This window comes from Parasteatoda tepidariorum, chromosome 8 (assembly GCF_043381705.1).
Source record: "Parasteatoda tepidariorum isolate YZ-2023 chromosome 8, CAS_Ptep_4.0, whole genome shotgun sequence".
Classification (NCBI taxonomy): Eukaryota; Metazoa; Arthropoda; class Arachnida; order Araneae; family Theridiidae; genus Parasteatoda; species Parasteatoda tepidariorum.
The window spans coordinates 8,939,767-8,966,777 of NC_092211.1; the positions used below are offsets into that span (position 1 = coordinate 8,939,767).

A 27,011-nucleotide genomic window follows, 5' to 3' on the forward strand; every position below is an offset into this window, starting at 1 on the left:
TAATGACACAAAAATAGGATTTATTTATCCATTCTTGCATTATTCAAAATAGCAGCATAAAAACTTATGTATGAAAATAAATATTTCACAACAGAAATTAGTGAATCATAATTCCCCAAAAAATAAAATACTTTTTGAAACTAAAAGATCTATTACATAGTTAGATTTCAGTAAAAAATTCTTGATTATTTTCTTTAAAAATAGATGAAATGTTTTAATATTAGTAAATTAAAAAATGATGACAACAACATTGAAAAGTGTGCCAATGTAATAATGCCAAAAAGTGAGCTTCATTAAAAAATAGTCTTACATTCTCGTTTTTTTCCTTATATATATTTTACATAAACTCTAAATGCACGGACAATGATATAGTATCACAGTTTATATTCAATAAATATATTTTATAAAGGGTTATAGAAATAAAGAAAAAACTATTTAATAAAAAGAAAGTGAGACAAATGATTTATATTAAAATGATTAAAAAAACAATACCTAATAAAAGTAAAGTTTTATGTAAAAAATACTTATAAAAACTCCAAAAAAGGATCAAAAGTTTTTGCTAAATAAAACTCAAGTAGATTATTTGAATAATTTTAATTTAAGCATACAATTGATTGAATAATTTTAAGTTAAGCATACAATTAAATGAAATTGTAAATTATGATATTTTTCAAGACTGAAACTGGACATGATATATTTTGAACTTTATCAACAGGTGTTAACATAATAATTTAGCTGATATAATTTTGAAAAAAAAAAAACCTCTCCAAAACTGAAAAACATTTACAAAATTAAGTAAAATTTTTACAAGACTAAACTGAATAACAAATAATCAAAAAATTTAATTTAAATTGTGATTGAAAATTCTAATAAGCATCTTTTCTTTTAAACATTTAGTAAGATGGACAAAAACAATTTTGCTTAACACATGCGGAGTTGCCTCTATAGTCAACTTTGAGAAATAGTGTGTAATAAAATATTACATAGTGTTGAATAAAATGTTACTATTACACAATACATAATATATTATACAGAAGTAAAATAAGGTGTCATAAAAAAATAATTACATAACAAAATAAGCTGGTGTTTAAATAAAAATTCATATTGGAATTTTTTCTTTAAAGTGAATTTGTTTCAACTAGATTTGAAAACAAATAAGAAAAAATGTATTGAAAATAAATTTTTCGGAAGATGAGTCTCGCTGAAATGCTAAGATAAATTTATTTGAACTTTATTGATAATACTGTTTAAATGCATTATTTTAAAGAATTAAAGTTGTAACTATGAAAGATAATAAACAATATTTAACTAATAATTTTTGATTATATTTTCGAGAAAAAAAATTGGGCAAATGAAAACAATAAGTAACCAACAGAAAGAAACTAAATTAAAATATTCTTTATTTCTTCAATCTTCACATTATTCAAAATAGTAGCATAAAAATTCTTATTTTAAAATAAAAGTCTTATAACAAAAATTAGCAAACTGTAAATCACAGAAAAGTTAATTATATTGTCTATTTTAAACAAAAAGATCTTTAATAAGTAATCTTTGAAAAAACATTTGTTAAAGAACTTAATTTCTTTGAAAAATAGATAAAATGTTTCATAAGTAAAGTAAAAAATCATAACAATAACTTTGAACAGAGACCCAATGTAATAATACAGAGAAAAAAAAAAGACAAAATAGACTAATATTTATGTTACATGCTTTACAAAATCTTAGATGCATGGATAATCAGTAACAATTATTAGATAGTATATCACAGTTTAGTTTCAATAAACATCCTTAATAAGAAGTTACAAGAAAAAAAAAAATTTAACACTAAAAAAATTTGAAGACAAAAGATTTATATAAGCTAATAAAATAAACATTTTTAAATATGCAATGAAATTTAAGCTTTATTAAGAAAATAATTATATGAAACCTAAAAGGGTAGAACCTTTTTACTAAAAGCAACTCAACTAAATTAAGTGAATACTTTTTATTCAAGCATACAATCTCATTAAACAGAATTAATTTTTAAAAAAAACCCCTAAAAGCAAGTTATTTTTTCCAGACAAAAACTGAATATCTTGTCAAACACTTGAATATCAAACACTTTGAAGATCTTCAAGTTGTTCGGTTCAAGTAATTTAGTTTGTCAACACATTAATGAGCATTATAACTATATACAAGTGCTAACAAATCAAGTTAGCTAATAGGATATAAATTTAACTTTTTTAATAGGCACAATATAAGCAATTATTATACAGGAACCATCATATCAATAGAAGTTCAAAACATTTTGAGCACCGAGGAATATAGGTTTAACACAAGTTTTATAAAAAATCTTAATTAAAATAATAAACAGTTAAGAATTGACAAATTCAACGAAAAATTAAAACACACTCAGAACAAATATTATATTTTCAATGAACACTAAACATCATAAATGCAAAACAAATTTTTTAATTTTAAAAATTAAATACAATTTTTACATTTGCAATTAGAAGAGAGCAAAGTAAGTGGAACTTAAATTTTTTAAATTTACACGAAATATACATTAGTTACAGCTTGAAACAATTGAATCAGCTGATTTTAATTTTTAAAACTTACAGCAATAGAAAACAACACTAGACTGAACATCGTATTTTTTTACTTTATTGGACAAGTGTTTTATAAATTTAGGAAAAATAAGTTATTTATTTAAAATTTGAAACAAGAGATGACATGAAAAAGTTTTTGTATTTATAAAAAAAAATAAATAAAAGTAGCACAGCTAAAAAGGAAGGAACAAATCTACCAGTCAAGTGTGGGATGACCAAATCTCTCAATGACTTTTTCTTGATCGGTCAGATCCTTCCTCGCTTTGATCCGCATATAAAATATAGGACAATCTCGGCTATAACAACAAAAAAAAAAAAAACATTTCAAAATCATTTTATTCGAAACAAATGCTTTATTGTTTTGCTTTGGGCAAAATTAACCTAAATTTGAAAAAAAAAAATGCTTTTCTCTTTTCTGTATTAACATAACAACTTGTGTATATTAAATTATATCATTGTTTTTGCTTGATGGAGGTGTTTAATTAGTCATTAATTGCCCTGATTCTTCAAATACAATTCTTTTCTCGCTTGGTCAATTAATTGATGGAATACCTACCTTTAAATGCGTACAGTACAGGGTTGTTTCTCATATCTGTAAAAAAAAAATCCCTGTTTTCCCTGTACACATTATACATAATATATTAAGAGGAAACACACTATCACTGTGCTCTAGTGAACTATAGTAGGATAAAGATGCCAGTTTTAGTAGCAGGAAAAACTTGGAAAAATAAGAAAACAGCTCAACATAAAACAATGTTATAATAAATGAAATAATATAATATAGCTGAACTATTATCTTTAAATATCCTACAGATAGGGCTTTGAGAGGTATTGATTTTTAAAAAGAGAAAAATAAGAAATAAAATTCCCAGTTTGTCAGGGAAATTTTATAATTCCCTGATATTTTAATTTCCCTGTATTTTTCAGGTTTTTTCTATTCTCAATTCTCCCTGTGGAGTGGCAACCCTGAGTAATTAAGTAGATAAAGAGGCAAAGAATTTATCTTCCGCTCAATATCATAGAACATTTGCATATTTTTTTATTTTCGTTTCCCTCCCTTTCTCGATATAATAGCTTTTAAAACAGCAGATTTATTTCCTTTCACGTAAAATCCCATAATTTATAAAGATTTAGAAGGTTTTTAACTTTAATTTCCAGAGTATAATGTATTTATTACGTATGAATAATGTATTTATAAAATGAAAACTTTATGTCATTACAATTATGTTATTCATATTATGTTATCTGTGCAAGAAAGAATTAGTATTGTAATACGAATGAAATAGGGAGAAAGCTTGTAAAAGAATATAAATCAATTATATAAACATTAACAATCAGTGAAGTAAAAAAAGAAGTAGTGCTATCTGTCAGGGGAAAGTGAATTGTGAAATGATATATTTATACCCATTTGAAAAAAGAAAAAAAAAAACAACAACTTATTAAAGTGTTGTTAAAGTTAAAAAATAACGTAAAGACAACTGTTTTTTTTTTTTTTTTTCAAATTAAATAACAAGTTTTACTTAAAAATACTGGAACATACTTAGAATAGTTCAGATTGTACATCTAGTTCTAAATTCGGACTTCTGATATTTAAAAAAAAGACTGTTTTGTTCAAATTTGATTTTTTTGTTGTTGCAGGGATGACATTAGTCCAAGAATGAATATATATATATAGATCCAAAAATTGTACAAAAAAAGCGAAATTTTTAAACTTGTAAACCATGTGATTATAAANTAAACAAAAATTTGACAAAAAAAGTGCGATTTTTAAACTTGTAAACCATGTGATTATAAATCCTAATGATTAATTTTAAAATTTTATGAATCACATGCATGATTTTAAATTGAGAGAATATGAATCCCGATATGAGGCTTTTAAATCACGTGAATATGACACTCTATATCAAATTTGAAAAATGCGAAAATACAAATCATGATGCGTAATTTTTAGATCACGTAAATACGAATCACGATGCATAATTTTTAAATCGCACAAATACAAATCCCAATGTCTAATTTTTAAAGCACGTATGATACGAAAATCAATGTTTGATATTACAACAACAAAAACGAATCATGACATTGGATTTTAAGCTCGCATGAATACGAATCCCTACATAGGGTTTTAAAAGGGCGTAAAAACAAATAGCGATATTGTATTTTTAAATCTCGTAAATCAGAATCACAATGTACGATATTGAAACCACCCGAATAAAAAACACAACGTTCAACTTTTAAATCAGGTAAATACGAAAATTGATGTTTCATCATAAAATTGTGATTTTAAAAATGCATAAATGCAAAACGCAATACTGGATTTTTAAATCTCGTAAATAAGAATCCTAATGTACGATATTTAAATAGCGTAAATAAGAGTCGCAATGCGCAACTTTTAAATTAGGTAAATACGAAAATCGATGATTGATATTAAAATCGCGTGAATAAGAATCGAGATATTTGCAGAGCATGGACATGAGATTTCTAAAAGGCTTGGTTGTATTGCTTTTGTTTAGACATAATAAAAAAAAATTTACAAGACTAATTGAATGAGCAAATAAATATTTTCACCGCAAAATCCATCTCTTTTTTTTATCGTTTGCTTTAACGCCAGAAAACAGGAAGCAGCGACATCAGAATTACAAAAATACGAGCTATCCGGCAGACGGATAAAAATACGGAAAATCTTTTCTTCTTCTGTGTAAATCGGAGAAAATAGCTAAAATAAGTAAAAGAGCAGAAGGGTTAGCAGCTAGGACCTAGTTCGAATTTTCTGTTTATCTTTGAAAATCATAAATAAATATAATTATTTTATTTCACGACTGAATTTTCAAAAAAAGAGGGATATTTATATAAAATAAAAACCTGAAACTTTTAGAGATTCGGAGATTTTGATAAAAAAAGGCTGAAATTCGAGAGACAAAAGCGAAAGTCTGCTAAAAAGCAGAAAAATCTCATCCCTGTAATAAAGGTCAACCAGTTTTATCCCAAGGAAATGATTTTTAGAGAAACTTTAGAGGGAGGAATGAGGACTTCAATACTTTCGCTTGGCGGAAAATTCCTCCATAATATTTTAAATTGTGCAACAAAAAAAAAATATTTCTGCGGAAATTAGCAGGAAAAATGGAAAAATCTGAAAAAAATCAGAAATCCGCGAATGAATCACATCCCTGTTTTTGGTAATAGTTTCTCAAAAAGTAGTTACAAATAGTTCACGCAGCTTACATTTTTAAAATAATCTATAGCATTATATTTTTTAAAAAAATGCACAATTTTTAGAGTTCAATAATTGAAAATAGATTAAAAAGTGTTGTCAGATGTAAAATCCAAATATTAATATGATTCAATTACTTTGGATAATTTAGTTAGGTTTATTACACGCATTACTTCTATATTTTGTAAGAAATATTTAATATATAATATATATTTAATATATAATATAATCAATTGCATGTATTTTAGATTTAAATGTTACTAGAACCTTTTGCGCTATGAGTACTTAATGCTGTTTGAACTAACATAAACAATAAATTTTAACTACGTTGTATAATCACCTGATTAAAAACATCATTTGCTTTGTGTCAATAAGAAATAACAATCAACATAAAATGGGCATCTGTTTTTGAGCACTTGTAAACGTTATTTCCTATTTATATATTTTTTAATCAGGTAATATCTTACCACTTCAGTTTCTTTGGATTATTTATTTAAATATTGTACAATATTTTTAATATAATTTCTAAAACTAGTTAAACAACGTGGTTATAAATTATTAAAATATAAGAATTTTAAGTTTTAGAGTGATAATGTCATTAAATAGGTGCCTGGAGTGCAAAAAGTTAAAACAAGACAATTGTACAAAATAAGATTTCATAGTGTCGTGGGAATGAAATTGATTGAAAATAAAGGAAATTTAAAATATTGATTTATTTTGTAACATACCTAGTGCACAATATTTCTTGATGCAGACTTCCCTGACACCTTTGGCATTCTGTCCACAGACGAGCAAATTTTTTCTCAAGATCTTGCAGATAATAAACCTGACAAGAAATATAAAAGCATAAAATATTTATAGTTATAAATAAGTAGATATAAACACATGCCAAACAAAAAAGGGAAGAAAAAAAATTAATTATGAAATATTGCTTTGTCTAACCCTAATGTGAAGCATTGTAATCGAAAAATTTGGTCAACATATGCATAACTATTTACTTTTTAGCATCTACTCTTTTATTGAATTTTAGTTTAGAATTTATCAGTTTTTTACTCACAAGGTAAGTTTGGATATTTTTATAGAAAATTAATAAAAAAAAAATATTTTCTTTACTTAGTTATGAAGAAAGTTTTTTTTTCCAGCTTTACAACAGAATATTCATTATAGACAGAGCCGGATTATACCTTTCGTAGGCCCTAGGCACAGCCGTTTTCGGGGCCCTTCCCTCTTTCCCCCACTCCTCCCCTCTTTTCAAAATATATGCTAAAATTTTCTTGCATATATTTTTTTACATTTTTATTAATATGGATTTTAATTTACAAATTTGTTTATCGAACTTTATCTGCAATACCGACATACTGCCGATATTGCAGTTGATATCGATAACACGTACCATTATGATTAGTTCGATCGATAACTATGTAAAGGTAAACACTTCACGTCAACAATACAACAACAAACCAGCAAAGAAAACAGTGAAATTGATAGTAAGATTAATTACAAGAAATAATTATACTGCAAATAGCTTCATAGTTTTCATGATACTACTATGATAACTAAGTGAAGGAAATTAACATTGTCAAAAGTAAATCTTTTGAAATTATTTAAAAATAAATTTGCAAGGTAGGTTAAATGTTTACTAATAGAAAAAAAATGATTTAATACTATTTCAATGAAATGTTAGTCACGCTTTGTCAGGAACGTATTACGCCATTTTAGATGTATTAATTTCAGAAATGACTAAAAGGCGTAAAGCTTACAGTGATTTGTACGATAATTTCGGTTTTCTTGTTCACAAAAATTTGACAGAATCTGAGATTAAAGTAGAAGCGCAAAATTTGGTGAAAATTTACTCATCCGATTTAGAGGAAAACTTTGTAGATGCATTTTTACTATTTTCAAATTTGTATGAACATAAATCTGAACAAGAAATGTTGAAGGCTCAAATTAGAGATAAACTTGTGAATACTTTTCCTAACGTTCACATTGCATTAAGAATATATTTGTCGATTCTTGGATCAAATGCAGAAGGAGAAAGATCTTTCTCCAGATAAAAATAGATAAAAAATTATTTGCGTTCAACAATGAATCAAGATCGTTTGGCATCGCTCGCACTTATGTCTATTGAATACGACATTTTGCGTAGTTTGGAATTCGACAGCATAATACAAGATTTCGTTGAATCCAAAAATCGCAAAAAAGTAATATATTAGATCATAAGATTATGCAAAATAATTTATTACCGAAAAATATTATATTTTTATTTGTATCTTTATAATTTTGTGCAAAATACACTTGTTGTTTCTGAAGCTAAATTATATTTGTCAACAAATTTTTTCTCCCAAGTTTTTCGTAGGCCCTAGGCACGTGCCTAGTGTGCCTATAGGTTAATCCGGCCCTGATTATAGATAATCATCAAGATGAATCCAAATCTCTGATAAAACATAATGTCTTCAAAGGTTTTCTCAAATAAAGCTTCCCTTAGTCCAAAGATGGGTACTTAATTTACGTCACAACAGAGCTGCACAATGGACTATTGGGGACTATCTGGGAAACATTCCAGAGGATGATCTGAAGGCATGGTATCACAATTTTAATCCTATGCAGAGGGGATGGCTCACCTGCTTTGGTAGCCCGACAACATGTGCGCGAAGTCAAGCACTTAACGACATCAGTTTAACGAGGACCGATACCGCTAATCCTCGGTCCCTACACAGGCGGATCAAAGTGATCACCCACCCACTTACCGACTGCACCGAAATCAAGCAGTGATGCTTGATTTCGGTGTTCTACTGGGTCTTTATGATCAGTCCAATGCGGGACGCCAGTCCAAAGAATCTGACCAACTTTAATGTCTACATCAAGTGCACACTTTTCCTGTTGTAGTGATGCATGACTTAATTTTGGGGATTTCCGAATCAGGAATTTTTTTATAGGGTTCCCATCCCAAACTTTGGGGACCAGGGTGTTCCTCTTAATATGGTGTTTCCACATTAACAAAACATTGCATGGAAATGGGTCATTTTTTAAAATTGGTTTTACCGATAAATAACTAAATATAAATAGATTATAAAAAAAGAAAAATGTTGTTTGCTATCCATTTATTGGTGGATAAAAGAAGCATCTAACTGAAAGAAATATAAGTTAAAGAAATATCTCCTTTTTAAATCAATTATTAAAAATTAAAAAAAAATTTAAATTTTTTTTCACAAAGTAAATAAATATATTGATTTATTAATTCACGTAAAATAATAATTTTTCAAGTAAAGTAAATTAATTATATTACATTGGTCTACCAAAGTTGGAAAAACACAAAAAACCAGCTTTTTTTTTGTTTACTTAAAACAAAAAACTAAATACATTAAGCTCCAAATTAAAAATAATTTACCATTAAAAAGTATTTCACAGAAATTTTTTTAATAATTGATTCATATTTTGATAAAGAATGCAAACAAAAATATTCAATTTTGCTCAAAAATATGTGAACATGATGAAAAAATAATAATTAAAGATCTTGAATATTCTTAACTTTACTTAACAAGTAAATTAAAATCTAAAACCTTAACGTCTATTTTTTTAATAGTGCAAGTTAGTTTATCTCTTTCATTGCCTTTATTTAGCAGTATACAATTTGTAGTATCAATATCAACTAATTGTTTTAAAATAAACATATCTTTTTTATTTTTTTAATCAATAACAAATTTCAATATAAATGAGCGCAAGACATTCAAGGCAAGATAGTCAATTTTTTCAACTAAAAAACATTAGAATTCACAGAATGATAAAAAGAAATTTATTTATTTATTTTAAAAAAAGGCTGCATAAATATATAAAATAAAGGTATGTTTTAGCACTGACGGTAGAAAAAATAAAATAGTTTTTTATAATTCATTTGAACATGATGGAACTATTTTAATTTAAAAATGACAATAATTAATATAAAGATACTGCATATATACAATAAAAATTTATTTACCTTGGTGACAGAAAATAATACTAAATTAAATTGAAAAAATAAAATTTAAAAAACACCTCATTCCTATTCATACTTTCAACTGTAGCAAATATAAGGTGTTTAACAGGTAGATAAAAAAAAATTAAAAAAATTGAGAAACCTGAGCATTTTTAATAATTACATTATTTATTTAGCTCTAAAATGTACAGAACATGGGACATCCATTTTATTTTGATCATTTTTAAGAGATATTAAACTTGCTTGACTTAATATTAAATTTGCTCAGTTCATTTAACATCAGTGAGAGCAAGTTTCTTTAAAGAAACTCTTTTAAAAAACAAATAAATAAAAAATATATCAAAGAATAACAGTTTTTAATTGCAATCCAGTCGAAATAATAGTATTAATTTTCCAGCTATTCAATGTATCATTTTTAAATAAATGAAAACTAAAAAGCAAGAAAAAAAATTATGATTTTCTTAAAAAGACAAAAACAGTAAGTTCTTCAATATTTTACTTTAAAAAGTATAGCAAAACTTGAATTTATAATTACATAAAGAACTGTCAAAATAGCACAATCGAATTTTATTAATAACACTAAATTAACAAATCTTAAACTAAAGGAAAATATTACTAGGAACACATATGGAATTCTGAATTACAAAGAGCTAATTTTTATTATGAAATGATGTGAAGTATGAATACTGAAACAGACTCCTTAATAAAATGATATATCGATTTTAAAATTCTCCATAGAGCTGATAAATATATTTTTAAACTGAACATGATAAACTTCAAACTTTCTGTTTCTATGTTAAATTTAATTTTTTTGAGTTATTCTTATCAAACTTATTGTGAAACAATTGTGTTTGTCATTTTTAGTTTCTTCCATTTTGTTCAGTTTCTTCCACAGTCCTGGAAGAAATAGGTTTCTTCTGGAAAAAATTTCAAAGCTGTTAAACATAAATATTTTTGTGGTAAACCACTTCTACATACACATTTCTGTTTTTTGAAGTAATACCATAGCTGCCAACCCCTACTTATAAAAATGGAGAAGATTTCTACTGCATGCTAATAAATTTTTTCAATTATTTATTATTTCATAAATCCACTATAATATAATAAGCATAAAAAAAAGGATAAACACACCTTTTTTTAAAAACAAGAAAAGAAAAAGATTTTTGACCCGCTACTTGATGGCAGAATAATATTCATTTATTAATTCTTCATTACTTGGAAAAGTATAATATTTTAAGTATCATATAAACATTATTTAGTTTAATTACAACATAACATTTTATCTGTAGTATGCAATATTATATAAACTTATAAGAATTAATGCAAAACAAATTACATAATTAAAAAAATTAATTTTGCAAAGATGTTTTAGTAGCACTTTTTGCATTAATCAAAGAGAATGACCAGACTGTTCAACATGTTTAATACACCATTTGCATTTTAACCCCAATACAACCATCTTTAACAATAAATGCTAAACCACATCTTCATATCTTTTCAATTGATTCATAAAAAAATATCCCCACTAATGGATGAAGTTTCGAGTTAGAGTCATTTGTCCCATCAATTGCACTAGAAAATGTGAAGTTTTTCAATTTTATTGTGATCATTCAATTTCATTTTTTGAAGTTCATTGGCCATCTCATTTACTATAGCAGCACTCTAAATTCTGCCATAACTATAATTCTCAGAATCGGGAAACATCTTTTGAAAAAGTTTTCCAACATGATCTACTAAAAATACTGTGAGGAGACATTCAGCATTTGTATCTTTTATAATGGCTTCCTCATTAATACTCCTTCGAAAAAAAAAAAAAAAACTATCTTCGTTGTTGAACCAAAAAATTCTTTGTTCTTCTGGTGTTTTGTCGATTTTAAGTGTCCGACTACATCAGCCTTACAGCCAGGCACGATACTAAAGTCATTTTTTACGTACGTCACAACGTACATCATTACTCCAAGGTTCGATCTAGAAATAAATGGAAACTCAAGAGAATAAGTCTCCTTAAATAACTTGTTTGTATTGTTTTCTTTCAGCCATAATAATTAAAAATTAACAAGATTAATCGAATGAGCAAATAAATATTTCAACTGCAAATCCACCGCTATTTCATTTTTACACGTGCCACTTTCTTTCAAGCATTGGCAAACATTAAGTTACGTGATAATAGGGAGCTCTTCGAAGAAGAAGCCTAATTTATTTCCTTATTGGTAGACGAGAGGAGAAATCCATTACGTCATGCCTTAAAGGGAGGATCACAGTAAACGGGTCATTACAAGAGCAGCATGAGGTCTGAATCAAAGAAACTACGAGTTAGCAGGCAGGCGGGTAAAAAATGGATAAAATAAGCTTTTGCAAAATGTAGAATTGTTGGCAGTTATATAATACTGATTCCCATTATCAATTAAACTCAAAACTGCAAAAAGCATCTTTTTTCATTTTGCTAAACTGGAAGAATTTAGATAAATAGTAGAAACTTCAATTATATGANAAAAAAAAAAAAAAAAAAAAAAAAAAAAGTTTTTGTTTTTCCTTTAAAGAAAAAAACTTTTTGTTTACACCACACTGGTTTAAACTGCGAACCAACTTGATTTAATCCAACTCTCCCTACATTAAATAATTTGGTCTCTATCCATAATGATCATCACATAACACTTCCACTAAATAATTTTTTTTTGGGTACAAATTAAATCATTCTATATTTACCTCAGTTTGATATATTTCACTTTCTTTACACTTACAATGTTCACAAACTGAATCATCTAAAACAAGTTGGTATTAGTTGATCACTACATCAAAAAAGTAGAATTTTAATAGTTGATTCATAAACCAATTCAGAATGAAAAATAATACGAAAATAGTAAAGAAAATATATAAAAGCAAAATTATTAGACCCATGTACAAAGAGTTGCTGCAGAGCATGTTGGTATCAATCATAAAAAACAAAATTGACATCTAAATGAAAGATACGAGCATCCAAACAATTTTATCAGTCAACAACTAGATCACTAAAATAAAAAACGAAGAAAAAAAACTAAACTATAATGTTTTGAAAAAAAAAAGTCTCCATTATTTCATAATTTAAAAAGTCAGACTTTTGTCCTTTCAATCAGTAAGTTTGCTGCAAAATATTATTTACCTGCTTTTAAAACTGATCGACAGCCAAGGCAGGTACTTTTCTTCTGCGTAAAAGCTGACAAAGCTCCGATTTTGGATGTAACTATAGTTTTTGTACGTGTATGGTCACCACCTATAATTGAAAAATGTTTTTATACATATTGTACAAACATATAGGAATAGATATATTCAATGACTAACATACACATAAAAAGGGTGCGTAGCCAGATTTTTTTCAACATAAAATAAGCACCTTTAACGCACTCAAAAAAATATTAATAATCACTTTCCAAAAAAAAAAAGAAAGAAAATTCATAATTAGGATCTGTTCAGTAATAAAAATTATTTTTTTCTATCGTTAAAATTTCTTAATTTATTTATAAACATAAAATCTATAAAATTCAAAAACATTACATAATCAAGATAAAATAACTAGTTTCTGATAAATATTGCACAGAAAATTGTGAAAATCATGCATCTTTTGTAATTTACAATGAAAACCGACACGGCAAAGAAAAAAAAAACTCTTTTTAAAAGATAGAAAACTAAGCACTTTTTACAAACCCCGAATAAAAAAGCACCTTTAAAGGCTTTTAAAAAATGTAACTAAAAAAAAGTACCTTTAGGCACTTTTTAAAAACGCTACACACCCTGATAAATTATAGAAAAAGAGTTTTCAGAATAATCAACAATCCTTTTAATAACAGATACTAACTCATATAATTAGTGTATCCCCTTTTGAGCTAATTGTTATTATATTATTTTGCTGATTTATTTACTTTCATATTTCACTAGTATATAAAAAATATAAATAAAAAATATTATAAACTAATAAAAAAATAGTAGTTCATTGTTAGTTTGCTAGTGAATAAACAAAAAAATAAAAGAGAGACAGGACATAATTTAATTTTAAAGAAATTTTGTGCAAGAAACAGAAAATAATACAACCTATTAGTTCTTTGAAATACACATTTAAGATTACAATAAATATTGTACAACACAAATGAAGGAAAAAAACGATAATACATTTATAAACCTTAAATTTGTCAGGAAAAAAGGAATCAACTCAAAATGAGAATAAAACAAAAATATTTATAAAAAACACTTACAGAGAAGAATAGATTCTGCTTTTTCGCCAAGCACTGGTTCAAATATTCGTAACAATGGTTTAGATATTTGGTTTTCTAAGTAATACTGCGTATCAATTGGAATGTTATTTTCTAACACATAAATTGGATCTTCAGATTTCAAATAAGCAGCCGTCTTTTTACTTGCAGCGATTATAACATAGGGTACTCTGTCTCCCAGATTTGGTGCACTTCCGGGATCACGCTTCTTCATTCTAGAAAAGGGGAAATAACAGTAAAAAACCATAAAGATAAATAAATATATAACATCGAAATAAATCATGTGGAAATCAACAGCAAAAACTGTCAAAAAAGCCGATCGAAATGCCGCATAGATTTCGGGCAAATCCAGCCTGTTAAAAAAAGTAATTATTGAAATGTGTAATTCCAATTTCTTAATAACATCGTATAAAAATATCGAGATTTAAAAAAAGATGTGGATATCAGTAGCAATAACTGTGAAAAAGTTGATCGAAAAAATCATTGCATAAAAAAGCGACTCACGAATTGAATTTTGAGTGTCACAATAATAAAACATAAACAATACATCAATTTTAAAAAATGGAGAAAATTCGTAACAATAATCAGCTGATAAAACATCGAAACACCACACGAATTTAGAATGGTATTGATACAAATCAAGCGTATCAAAAAGTGATCATTCAAATGTGTGATTCAAATTTTGTGCATTTTAATATCGGAATTTCAAAAACCATGAGAAAATGAGTTGAACTAACTGTAAAAGAAAAAAAAGATTGAAACACAGATTCACGATGATGTCGAGCGTGCTGAAAAGTGATTACTGAAATGCACGATATGAAATTTCCATTTTGTAATATCACATTAAAAATTTATTTGATCAATTTGTAGCCAAATATAAAAGAAGGCAAATGCATTACATTGATTAAATAATTCTTCTGTTACAATTCGGAATTTGCAGCAAAATCGCTACTCATAAAAATGAAAAAAAAAAAAAATCCCTTTTTTCTAGTCAACAATCTTTAAAATGGCTGCCATTTCAGAATTACTTTTTAGATTATCAATTTCATACTTTTGTGTTCGCCTCAGTAGTTCATTAATTCCAACTGAAGTAATGGATATTTTTTTTGTTGAACTTTCTTGAAGTTTATCTAAAGTTGCATTTTTCTCTAACAAATCTGCAGAAAATAAGTTGTCATCGTATTTGGAATAAGAACTTAGGAAGAAAAAAATTTAGTGCTGGTAAGGGCAGAATAAAAGTCTTCTTAATGAGATTTCACAAAGGTTTCGAAATTAAATTTTAAATTAGCGGAACTCCAAGAAAATATTGTTGAAATATTAATAGATTCGCAGAAATCTGCGAATTAACAGTCTTGAGATCAGCGAAATTCCGCTAATCTCCATTGTGGCTCAGGTGATAGAGCGTTCGCCTTCCAATGAGGTGAACCAAGTTCGAATCCCAGTGATGGCTGGTCGATACAATTTCCGCACCTGGCTTACACAGACCACAGTGCTGACATAAAATATCCTCAGTGGTAGACAGATCATGGGTTTGAGTCCCCTTGCTGTCAGGCTAACCCTGGGAGGTTTTCGTGGTTTCCCCCTCCGTGTAACACAATGTTAGTTCCGTCAAAAAGTCCTCCACAAAGGCAAATTTCTCACAATACTTCATCCATGAGTTTCCTTGTCTTCTGGATTAGTTTCAAAATTATAAGGCTACAGAGTTGAACATCAGTAGCCATAACCCAAAATTGGGTTGGCTGTTCAACGACAGTTATAAAATAAAATTAGTGGAAGAATCACATACCTGTATTCAGTTACTAATATGATCCCCAACAGAAATAAATTTATAAAAAATCTTTCTTCATGCTGAAAAATTTGCCTTTAAATGGCGGCACAATCAAATTTAAATATATCTTTCCTACTACAAAGGAGCAAAAAGCTAACTGTATTTTATTTGTGGTTTAGACATATCAACATAAAAAATAAGTGAGCAAATTTATTTTGTTTCACATATTATTGCACATCAATACTATAAAAACAATTTGGAAATAAAAGCATGGATAACTATTTTGTTACTCTCAGTGATGTTGTTCTGTAAGTTTTATAAATTGCATCGAACATCCCATGTACAATTCAAATCATCATTGCATGTTGTTTTGAGGATATTCAAAAAGTGAAATGAAACATTAGAAAATAGGTTTATAGATCTATCTATACACGATAACCTACTTAAAATTTACAATTCATTAAAAGTACATTTTAAAACTTACCGATGAGCCAGTTCAACATGAGCTTGTTTAGCTGCATATTCTTCATCTGTTTTTGTCAACTCTTTAGTAATAACTAATTGTGATATGTCGATTCGGTTACAAAGCAAATCTGCTATAGTTTGTTTGGCATAGTCACAAGCACCCTCTGGATCCCTAAAATCAATTCATACTACATAACAAAACCGGCAATAGACTGTAAGAATATGGTAATATATCTTACTATACACTAATATTTCTGCATGTAAAATAAAATCCAATAAAACCTAATAAGAATTTAATAAATAATCTAAACCTTATTGTCTATTTGATATCAATCTTTAAACTAAAAGAAGTAGATAAATTGATGTGTATAGTGAGCAAAATAGTTAACACCTTGGATAAATTTGATCTAATAATTGGATTTACATGTATTAAATAGAACTCCCTCTAAGTTGTTTGAAGGCCTAATCAAAAATATGTTAATTAATTAGGGAAGATGATATTTTAAATAATGGCATCAGATACAAAAATGTATTTTCTTTGAATAAATATAATTTTTTTCCCCAACAGATTTTGATTTTTGACCCAGATCATGAAGGGGAAAAAATCTGGAAAATAGGATCTCAATAGTTTAGGTATGAGAACAATCTAAAGTTTGAATCCTTCGATGTTAAACCAATAAATTGATGTCACATTTTGTATGCCTTAGAATTAAAAAATTTTTTTAACTTTTTATAAATTAATTAACAAAAGGTAAATTAATAATCATGAAAAATTAATTTTTGCATGGAATTGGATAAACAAGTTTCATAATCATTCACAGAATACTTTTGATTTTATATGGAGAGACCTCTGATATGGAGAAGTATGCAAAAATCGAAATAAATTTTAAGGGGCCTAAACTAGTGGCATTTAATTTTTCAGATTGCTGCAAATCCACCTCCCTATTCTGAGGGTCAAGAATATAAATCTTTCAATATACATGCATACATACCTACCAACTATCACTCTTTCCGAGAATGGATTTTTGAAGTGGTTGTAAAATAATTACCGAAAAACAATCTTACTCAAAAATATATTTATATTTTGATTAGGTTGAAACTTTCTATCGTAAAGACTATTGCGTTTTTTCATATTTGTAGTTATTATTTATATGTAGTGGTGGTCAAACTCATTTATAATAATTATTATAAGCCAAAAGTTTAATGGAATAATATGAGTTTCACTACCGCTTTAAATATGAAAATAAAATCTGGGAAAACTGAAAGAGTTGGCAGCTATGTGTATATACATATGTGTGTGTATGCTTAATCAAAAAAGGATGCTTTGCATCTGATTTTAAAACTTTAAATATTATATGCACTAACTCACTATCATATTTAAGGATTGGTTCGTGAATACACAAAAATTTACTTCTAATATGCATCAATTTGTTAGATCAAAACTTCAGGATGTTTATGTTTTTTTCGCACTGCACATCACAGAATATGTGATGAGATGGATCTATATTTTTTCTACTAAAGTTATCACAATGTTTTTATTAATTCATCCTTGTGCATGCGTTTCATTTTACAACTGAAATTTTTACCATTTTCCAAATAGCATAAAATCTCTANTAAATAATGGCATCAGATACAAAAATGCATTTTCTTTGAATAAATATAATTTTTTTTTCCAACAGATTTTGATTTTTGACCCAGATCATGAAGGGGAAAAAATCTGGGAAATAGGATCTGCACATCACAGAATATGTGATGAGATGGATCTATATTTTTTCAACAAAAGTTATCACAATGTTTTTATTTATTCATCCTTGTGCATGCATTTCAATTTACAACTAAAATTTTTACCATTTTCCAAATAGCATAAAATCTCTATGACACTCAAAATGGATGCTAGTGACAGTTGCTTCTCGATCATTTACAAGCAGAATTTAGTCATTTTATCAAAATAGAATTTAATGTAAATTGACAATTCGACTAGCTAAAAGCTCAAATTTCAAGTAGAACTCTATGCTAGGTGGCTATGCAAGTTACAGTTGCTTCAGTATGGTGCAAGAAAATTTACTACCAATCAAAATTTTGACTTAAACCACCAGATAAAAAAATGCCAAAATTATTTTGTTTTTAATCGGACCTAAAGAAAAACACTTAAACCTTATTCATCATTAAAATAATTAAACTATCACCATCTAAAATTCCTTCCTCATATTTTTAAAAAATGATGCGCCCAACAGTTCCAGTCTATCAAAAAAAAAAAAAATTTTTTTTCCTTTTTTATTTATTAGAAGTACAGCAATTCTTAAAAATTTAATTTTATTAAATATTTATTACTCTCTTTTATTTTTATCCTTACACTCTCTGTTTCCCAAACATATTAAACAAATTTGGTACATAAATGCTATTTTTAAAAAAAACTAAAAAGTTTTTAGAAGGTTCCTAACCTGTCGATAAGGAGTTTCTTTAAACAAGAATTGATGAGATTTGCAACCAAAGGACAGTTATCTCTTCTTACAGTTTCGATTCCTTTGCAATCCATTTTATCATGGGTTTCTGGTCTTGTAAAGTAAAGACCAGCATATCGCTTCTTGTTGATCAGCAGATAGGGATAGTAAACCTAAATAAATTCACAAAAATATTTATTAAATTCCTTTTTTTACAATGTAATGACTTGGTAACATTCAATATAAGAACATTTCGTAAAAGCACCAAAAACCTTATAAAATTCCTTTAAAATAGGGGAATTATTATTATTCAAAGTTAACATTAAAACTACAAAAACAAAGATAATAATCTTTGAACTGTGATCAAAACATTTATCAAACTTAAAATAAGTTTCTAAGGGATACCTGAAGGCTTAACTGATTTCAAATTAATGGTATTTAATCCCCTTTATTCAAATAAAGTGTTGGTAAAATGTTATCATGATAATGATTTCTTTCTTTTATTTTACATATTTTGTGGAACCCTGTAAGGTTTGTCTGGTGTAGAAGGAAATAGATGTAATATTGTTTGTATGATTGAAATTTAAAAAAAAAATTAAAAATGTAAATGAGTAATGTTCTAAAATGATTTATTTTTTAAATTGATGCTTGTATTATTTAAAATACAAAACACGTTTAAAGCCTATAACAAATATAATAGGGTAAATGGAAAGAGTTCTCAATAAAATATTGATAATATTAATAAAAAATTTTCTAGTTATTAGTAAATTTGAATTTACATAGTGTATGTTACAGAAAAATTTGTCCTAAAATAAACCCTAAAATTTTTAATTCAATTATCTTATACTAATAATGAATGTTTTAAATTTTACAACAATAAATTGTATGTATGACATTGAATTCATGAAAACCAATCCTCTTGCATTTAAATTTTTCTTCTTCTTTTTTTTTAATTGGTCTTTTGTAAAAGTGATATTCTTAATAATAATTGCAGTTAATGCAATGAAAATTCATTTTATGACAATTATATAACAATGAAATTTGAGACATTGTTGTATAGTCAAATCGGGCATTAATAAAGTCAGGTAAGATTTATTATGCTTTTTTTTTAGAAAAATTAAAAAAAATAAAATATATAGAATTGATTTGATAGATCTAACAGTTTTAATGCTATAAATATTTTATGAGTAAAAGGTAAGTCAAAAATTGTATATTTCATACATTAAACTCTCATTGCTTCTAAACTATTATTTCAAATGACCATTTTATTGGATTAAGCGTAAAAAATTAAATTTGAAGAAATGCCTCACTTGTTTAGATAGCAATGTCAGCTGAATAAAGTGGTGTAAGTAACGACACCTCACTTGCCTAATGGGCAATGTTAGATACGTAAATAAATATAGATAAAAAACTGCACTTTTATCTATAAAACATAAATATTGTCTATATTAGTCACTTCATTCAGCATAAAAAAAAATCTTAAAAATAATAGATAGTATTTAAGTATATCCCCCTTATCCTTTTAGAAACGCAACATGAAATTCATTGTTATCTTAATATCATTTCCGTATTATGAGCTAGAAATCATAATTCCTTTTATACTATGCTGCTTCACTAATGTGGAAATGAAGTGATCAGAGTTTTTTTTACAGCTGAATAAAGACTTTAAAATGCACAAAATTAAAGGAAAATCAATCAATATTCTACAGCGTCTGTGATTTCCTTTTCCTCCCTTTACAAACATTGTTGAGAATTTATGAGAAAATATTGAACTGGAGAACTGGTCTTTTAACTAAAAGAGGTTCTGATCTTTTAAGAATATAGAAAAAGAAAATTTTACGGAAGATTTCTGGAACAATTTGTAATGATGGGTATTGAACAATCAGAAATAAAGAGAAAAAGAAATAAAGATGTTAGAAGAAGAGAACATAAAGTCCTTTACCAAGACGGAGAGATCGTCCGAGAAGAAGCAAAAATGAATATTTTGAAGATCCAAGAGAACCGCATACAATACATGTCAGATGTCTGAGTAGACAATACATACAGATGTGTCATCACAAAAAACATTAATTAATATTTGTTTGCATATGTTCTATTTGTTCTACATATTCTATTTATATATTCAGAAAACTATAAGTTGTCAAAATCATCTCCCAAAATCAGTTGCCAGTATCAGAAACAACCATTGTTGGAGTGGCATATGAAGGAATTCTAGTTAGGTGATTTACGCCAGGATTTGTTGCTGAGGCCAGTAAGTTGCACGAAAATGAATATTTTGAAGATCCAAGAGAACCGTATACAATGCATGTCAAGATGTCTGAGTAGACAATACATACAGATATGTCATCACAAAAAACATTAATTAATATTTGTTTGCATATGTTCTATTCGTTCTACATATTCTATTTATATATTCAGAAAACTATAAGTTGTCAAAATCATCTCCCAAAATCAGTTGCCAGTATCAGAAACAACCATTGTTGGAGTGGCATATGAGGGAATGCTAGTTATGTGATTTACGCCAGCATTTGTTGCTGAGGCCAGTAAGTTGCAGGAAGACTGAGCTATGGGATTCGGTCCTACATTAGACTTTCCAGGAAAATGCTGCTGGAGGGTGTACAAGCAAACTAAACTTAACTAATCTGAGACTATGTGGTAGATGTAATGTGTGGGCGGGCCACTGCGTGTAGGCATGTCCTAAAAAAATTGTTAACTCTTGAATACTATATATATTTTTTTGGTTGTTAAATTGTTCAGTTTAGATATGATTCTTATTCTTTCACTGGAATTAGCCCCACTAATCCAATATTATATACATATATACAGTAAAATCCTGCTACAACAATATTTTGGGGACCAAATAAATATAATGTTGTAGGGAGAGATATTATATCAATACTACTTTGGGGACACAATAAGATTTTTGTAAAATTTTAATGTTATATAGATATTAACTATAAATCCATTCATATATTAAATAAAAATTTAGTTTGCAGAGTAGTTATTATGGTTAAACATGAAATCAGGTCGAAATGTTACATCTGTGACTTCTTAAGAGATAAGGGAGGCAATTCTAAGAATGGAAGGTCTTGGGGTGGTCTATCAGGGTGCGTAGCCAAATCTTTGAATCAAAAATAAGCACTTTTTAAAAACTTTTCAAGCACTTTACAAAAATTTTCAAGCACTCAAAAAATTCATATTCAATCAATGATATTATTGAAAAACAAAAACTTTTTATAAGCAGTTTTAGCGTTAAAAAAACCCAAAAAGAAACGGGCGTAAATCGAAACAATTAGTACTTTCCCACATCACCGAGTGAATTCAACTTGACCCTGAACTCAGAACAAAAGTACCCTTACCCCCTACGTCAAAAAAAGTGTTAGAAGTAAAATAAAATAAACAAGAATAAAATTAAAAAGAAAAACATTTCATAAGGATCTGATATTCTCTACCCGAATTGGAGCACTCCGGTTTCGGTTTCAATTGTGTGCGCAAGCCATAACGTGGGTACGACATGAAGCATAGTCCGCGTGAATGATTACGTAGAAAACTCCCCATTTTTCGTGAAATGCATGGGATCCACCAGATATCACTGAAGGGAGAAAAAAAAGCACTTTTTAAAAACGCCAGCTGAAAAAAGCACCTTTAAAAGCTTTTAAAAATGAAATCCCCAAAAAAGCACCTTTAAGTACTTTTTACAAACGCTACGCACCCTGTCTATGTACATCAAGGATGTAGTATTGAAATCTGAATACAAAAGCCATTCACTGTGGTGAAAAGAAATAAGATAAATACATAATCAGTAGTGAGTCTTCTCAAGACAGAAAAGACTGAAAAAAATGGCAAAATAAGATAAAATAAGATTTTTTCCATTACTTGAAAATCAATAATATATGAGGAAAATAAGGTTGAAATTTCGAAGAAAAAAAATTGTTTTACAGGGGTTTATTGCTTCAGAGAATATCGCAATATTGAGAGGAGGATAACATTAATTCATATGGATGTTCGTCAGGACCACCAAACATTATTGTAGCAAAGGGAGTTACTGTTGTATCAGATATTGTAGTAGCCATACACATAACATATACAACCTTAACTTTTTTATAACTGACAACATAAAATATCATTTACAGAAAAAAAGTAATCAAAATGGATAAAAAAAATATACTTTTTCAAATTCCAGTTTAATGGGTTTTTCAAAATGACTTGAAACGAAATTGGCTGCTTCTCGTCCAAGGTCCATAGCTTCTTTCACAGTTTTGACTCCGAAATTGACCATCACGGAATCAGTGTCCCCATAAATGACCTTGGCTGTATGAGAATAGCCATTCTCTACTTTATACTTCTCCTCAACGAGTCTCTTTGTTTCGTCAATCATCATACGACCAAAAGCCGTCACACTCTATAAAATCGGATATCAAATTCTAATTTACATAATAGTTAAACTTCATATATTTGTTACAGTTTCTCAAAAAGCATTATTAATTGAATTATAAAAATATATTTATATATATAATATTTTAAAATTTATTGAAATAAATTACAAAATATTATACATTATCTAGTGGGTTACACTAAACATTAAGAGGATGCGAAGCCAAATTTTTTAACAAAAAATAAGCACCTTTTAAGTACTTCTTAAGCACTCAAAAGGTATTTTTAAGCTATATATGCATTAACAAAATGCAAAATAATTTTCAGAGACTTTACATGATCATGATAAAATAACTAGTTTCTTGATTATATGAGTCATTATAAAAAGATCGAGAGATTTTTTGGTTCGATATCAAAGGGAGGAAAATGAAGCCTGAAATTGAGAATATCTTGCAAAACGCAGCAGAGTTGCACATGCGAGTGCAATAATCTCATCAAACCAAGCTCAGTAGACGCACTTGCGGAATCCAAAGTATTTCATCAAACAAGTAAAATGACCGCCGCTTTTAAATGCTACGGACCAAGTGTAAGCCAAAATGGATTGTGGTTCAATAAATTGTTTAAACGTTGAATAGAACAATGTGAAAAGCACACTTTTGCATAATATGTGGCAAAAATCGACAGGGTAAAGAAAACATTTTCATTTTCCAAAAGGAAAATAAAGCACTTTTTAAAAACACCCAATAAAAAAGGCATTTCAAGGGCTTTTAAGAAACGAAAATTTTAAGCACTTTTCACATTTCACTGAACCTTTAAGCATTTAAAAAAAATTAAAACTTCAGACACCATGCACATACACAAAATAAAAAGTTATACATTTGGGTAAGAACAAGCCTTCTTTCATCAGACTACAACAAATACAATGGGAGAAAAATGGGAGGTAAGAGAATGGGCAGAGAAAAAAAAATGCAAAGCATGGAAGTAAAATGGCAAAGGAGGTTAAAAAAAAAGAAAGAAAGAAAGAAAAGGAAATTCCTAAATGTTTAATGAGGGCATGCTAATTTTTCCCCAAATGTATAGCTCTAATTATGTTACGAAGAGTGTTCAAATAAATACTTATTATTTTTCCATAAAAAGTATTTAAAATTTTTTTTTCCTAAAAAGAGAGAGATTATAAGCAAATTTTAGGTAATAAACTTGACCAAAAAATAGCCAGCTTATTTTTGGACAGTATTATTCATTTAAATGCATAAAGAAATATGATTTGTTTGCACAGTAAGTACACAGTCAAATTTCTTCTTATGCATAATTTGAATAAGCCTGTAGATTGATTTCTAATATTAAAATACAACCATTTGATTTCTATTTAATTCATCCAAAATTAATGTTTACAAAACTCAAATACATAAAACATGAAAAACCTGTTGATTCTGAATAATAAATATTCATACAATGGCATTTCACAATAAAACTATTAATTACAGTATTTCATATATTTTGCAGTGTTTGCAATGTGATTTAGGGAAATGGGAAATTTTGAACATTTGCAACTTTCTCAAATAAGCGCAGAAAAATTATTTTTATTAAACATTTATATTAGCATGCATTAGCTGGTGGTATATATGTTTTCATTATGAAATACCACAAACTGTTTTGTTACTTCAAAAGATGATATTGGAAATTCAGGAGATTTTCTTTTGCAAGTGTTTTGTAACAGGCTAATAAAATGTTAATAGTCAACAGGAAACACATCTTTCCGTTATCATTTTTTTTTCACTACACAAACAGTGATATTTTATAATGTAAATCCAAAGAGAACAGCAAGCTGTATACATGCACTTTTTTTAATAAAAATGTTTTTTCTGCACTTATTTGAGCACATAATAAATATTTAAAATTCCATGTTTCATTAAGTCTCACAATTTATGTTTTATATTAGAACATGAGCTTGCAAAATTTTAAACATGAATTTAAAACATTTTGTTGTAATAAACAAACAAAATTCCTATAATTTTATTTTGTACTGATTATTATAAATATAAACAAGTACTTAGTTTTCTATCGCTTTTCCAATAAGATATAAAAACTAACATAAAGCTTCAAACATTTGAAAATAAGTGATAAAATTAGTCTTAATAATTGTGTTATTAACAATTCTGCTTAAAAATTGAAAAACAATAAATAATAGATTTGCATAAAAATATGTATTTTTTTTTAAATCCTAAATATTTTTAACAGTCGCACTAAATAATATAAAGAAAGTAACCTTTGTAAGATACTCATAGAGAAAATAAAATGGTAAAAAAAACACTCAGTAAATTAAACTGCATTTATTAAAAAGAAGAAAAAAAAACATTTTTAGATATTCCAACAATGTTGGGATATTTGGCTTCTTTCTGTATATCAATTTTTGATACACAGGAAAAATATACATAGATATTTAGTTTTTCAGTTTATTTTATTTGTTACATTTTCCTAGAAAGGTCTTGAGAAGTATATTTGGAGGAATTTAAAAAAAAATGGTGTATGGCTTAGAAGATCAAATCCAGAGCTTTATCACTTATATAATGAACCTGACATTAACTTTATTAAACGACAAAGAATAAAATGGGCAAGCCACATTATCAGAATGGACGAAGACCGTACCACAAAAAGAGTTTTCGATGCCAGATCAGTTGGCACACGAAAAAGAGGCAGGCTGATTTTGAGATGGATATGTGGCCTAGAAAAAGACCTTTTGGTTTTAAAACTGGAAAAAGGTTAGCCTGGAAAAAAGTTCTTGAGAAAGCCAAGGCCCACCCTGGGCTGTCAAGTCATTGATGATGATGAGGATTACATTTTCCTGTTCTTCCTTTGATAAAAAAATACTAGATATTTTTTCAGATTATTTACTACCAAACATTTCCTATATGAACATTTCTGTTATAAATAAACTAGGAAAGTCAGCTTTATCTACTGCAAATAGAGGTAAAAAAAAATTAAATTACTGTCTTTAAAATTTAAAAAAACAAAAGTAAATGAAAATTAAATAATTTGTCGAAGAAAAACTTAAGTACAGAAAATACTACCTCAAACAGTATGACATCTAACAACTTTATGTGAGATTAAACCAGAATAAAAATTGTACATAAAATTATATAATATAGTTCTGCCTCATACCTGGGAAATAGCCAAACAGGGTAATTTTCCAACTTGAGCTCCCGTAAACCCATATACACTGTTAGCACTTATTTTCAAAGCTAATTGTCTACCGTCCAGAACCTTCTTTTTAAAAGGATCAGTTTCTTTTTTCAAATCATCTTTTGCTCTAAAATAAAATACATTTTAAAATACAGAATAGCAAAATACTAGAAAATGGGGCTCATAAAATATATTTTGTACTAACATGCAATCTTCATAATTTAAGGGGTAGCCCTTAAATTCTTATTAAATAATAATGAAGACAGATGAAATCTGTTAGATGATGTGTTAGAAATGTTATGAAGCCAGATTCAAATAATTTATAATTTAGTTATTTCCAAAAATTCAGTCAAGTGAGAGGTAAAAAATTTGAGCCAAAATTATTCTTTATACGCCAGGTGTTTTCCCAGAATAATGGCAATATATATATATATATATATATACACCTGATATGCTAACCATTATATATATATATANATATACAGTCAAACCCCGTTATAGTGAACCTTCAAGGGACTAAAATTTTGGTTCACTATAACCGGATGTTCACTATATCCGTAATGCGGGCATTTAACTAATGATTCCCAAACTCCTGCCTTTTATTACTCATTATTCAAAAAATGACTGAAAACTATTATGTAGTAGCAAAAATTGTGTTATTTTTTATTTCTCTTCGTTTTGCGTAGAAAAAAAAATTGTAATCTTTAGCTGAGGAGCAATTCTCAACATCAGATATGGAAACACTTCCCTACCCTCAGATAATTTTT

General features: G+C 27.6%; 1 protein-coding gene across 2 annotated transcripts; it reads right to left on the reverse strand.

Moving 5' to 3' along the window:
• On the reverse strand, nt 1-26,369 carry LOC122272510 (DNA polymerase delta catalytic subunit; the record flags this gene model as incomplete). 2 transcript variants are annotated; one of them, XM_043056295.2, is given in 9 exon segments in its annotated part: nt 1-2,884; nt 6,528-6,625; nt 12,479-12,534; nt 12,912-13,022; nt 13,999-14,231; nt 16,269-16,421; nt 18,691-18,863; nt 22,859-23,092; nt 26,224-26,369. In XM_043056295.2, coding segments are annotated over 9 exon segments (1,307 nt in total), but the record flags the coding sequence as incomplete, so codon positions are not given.
• Nucleotides 26,370-27,011: the final 642 nt, after the last annotated feature.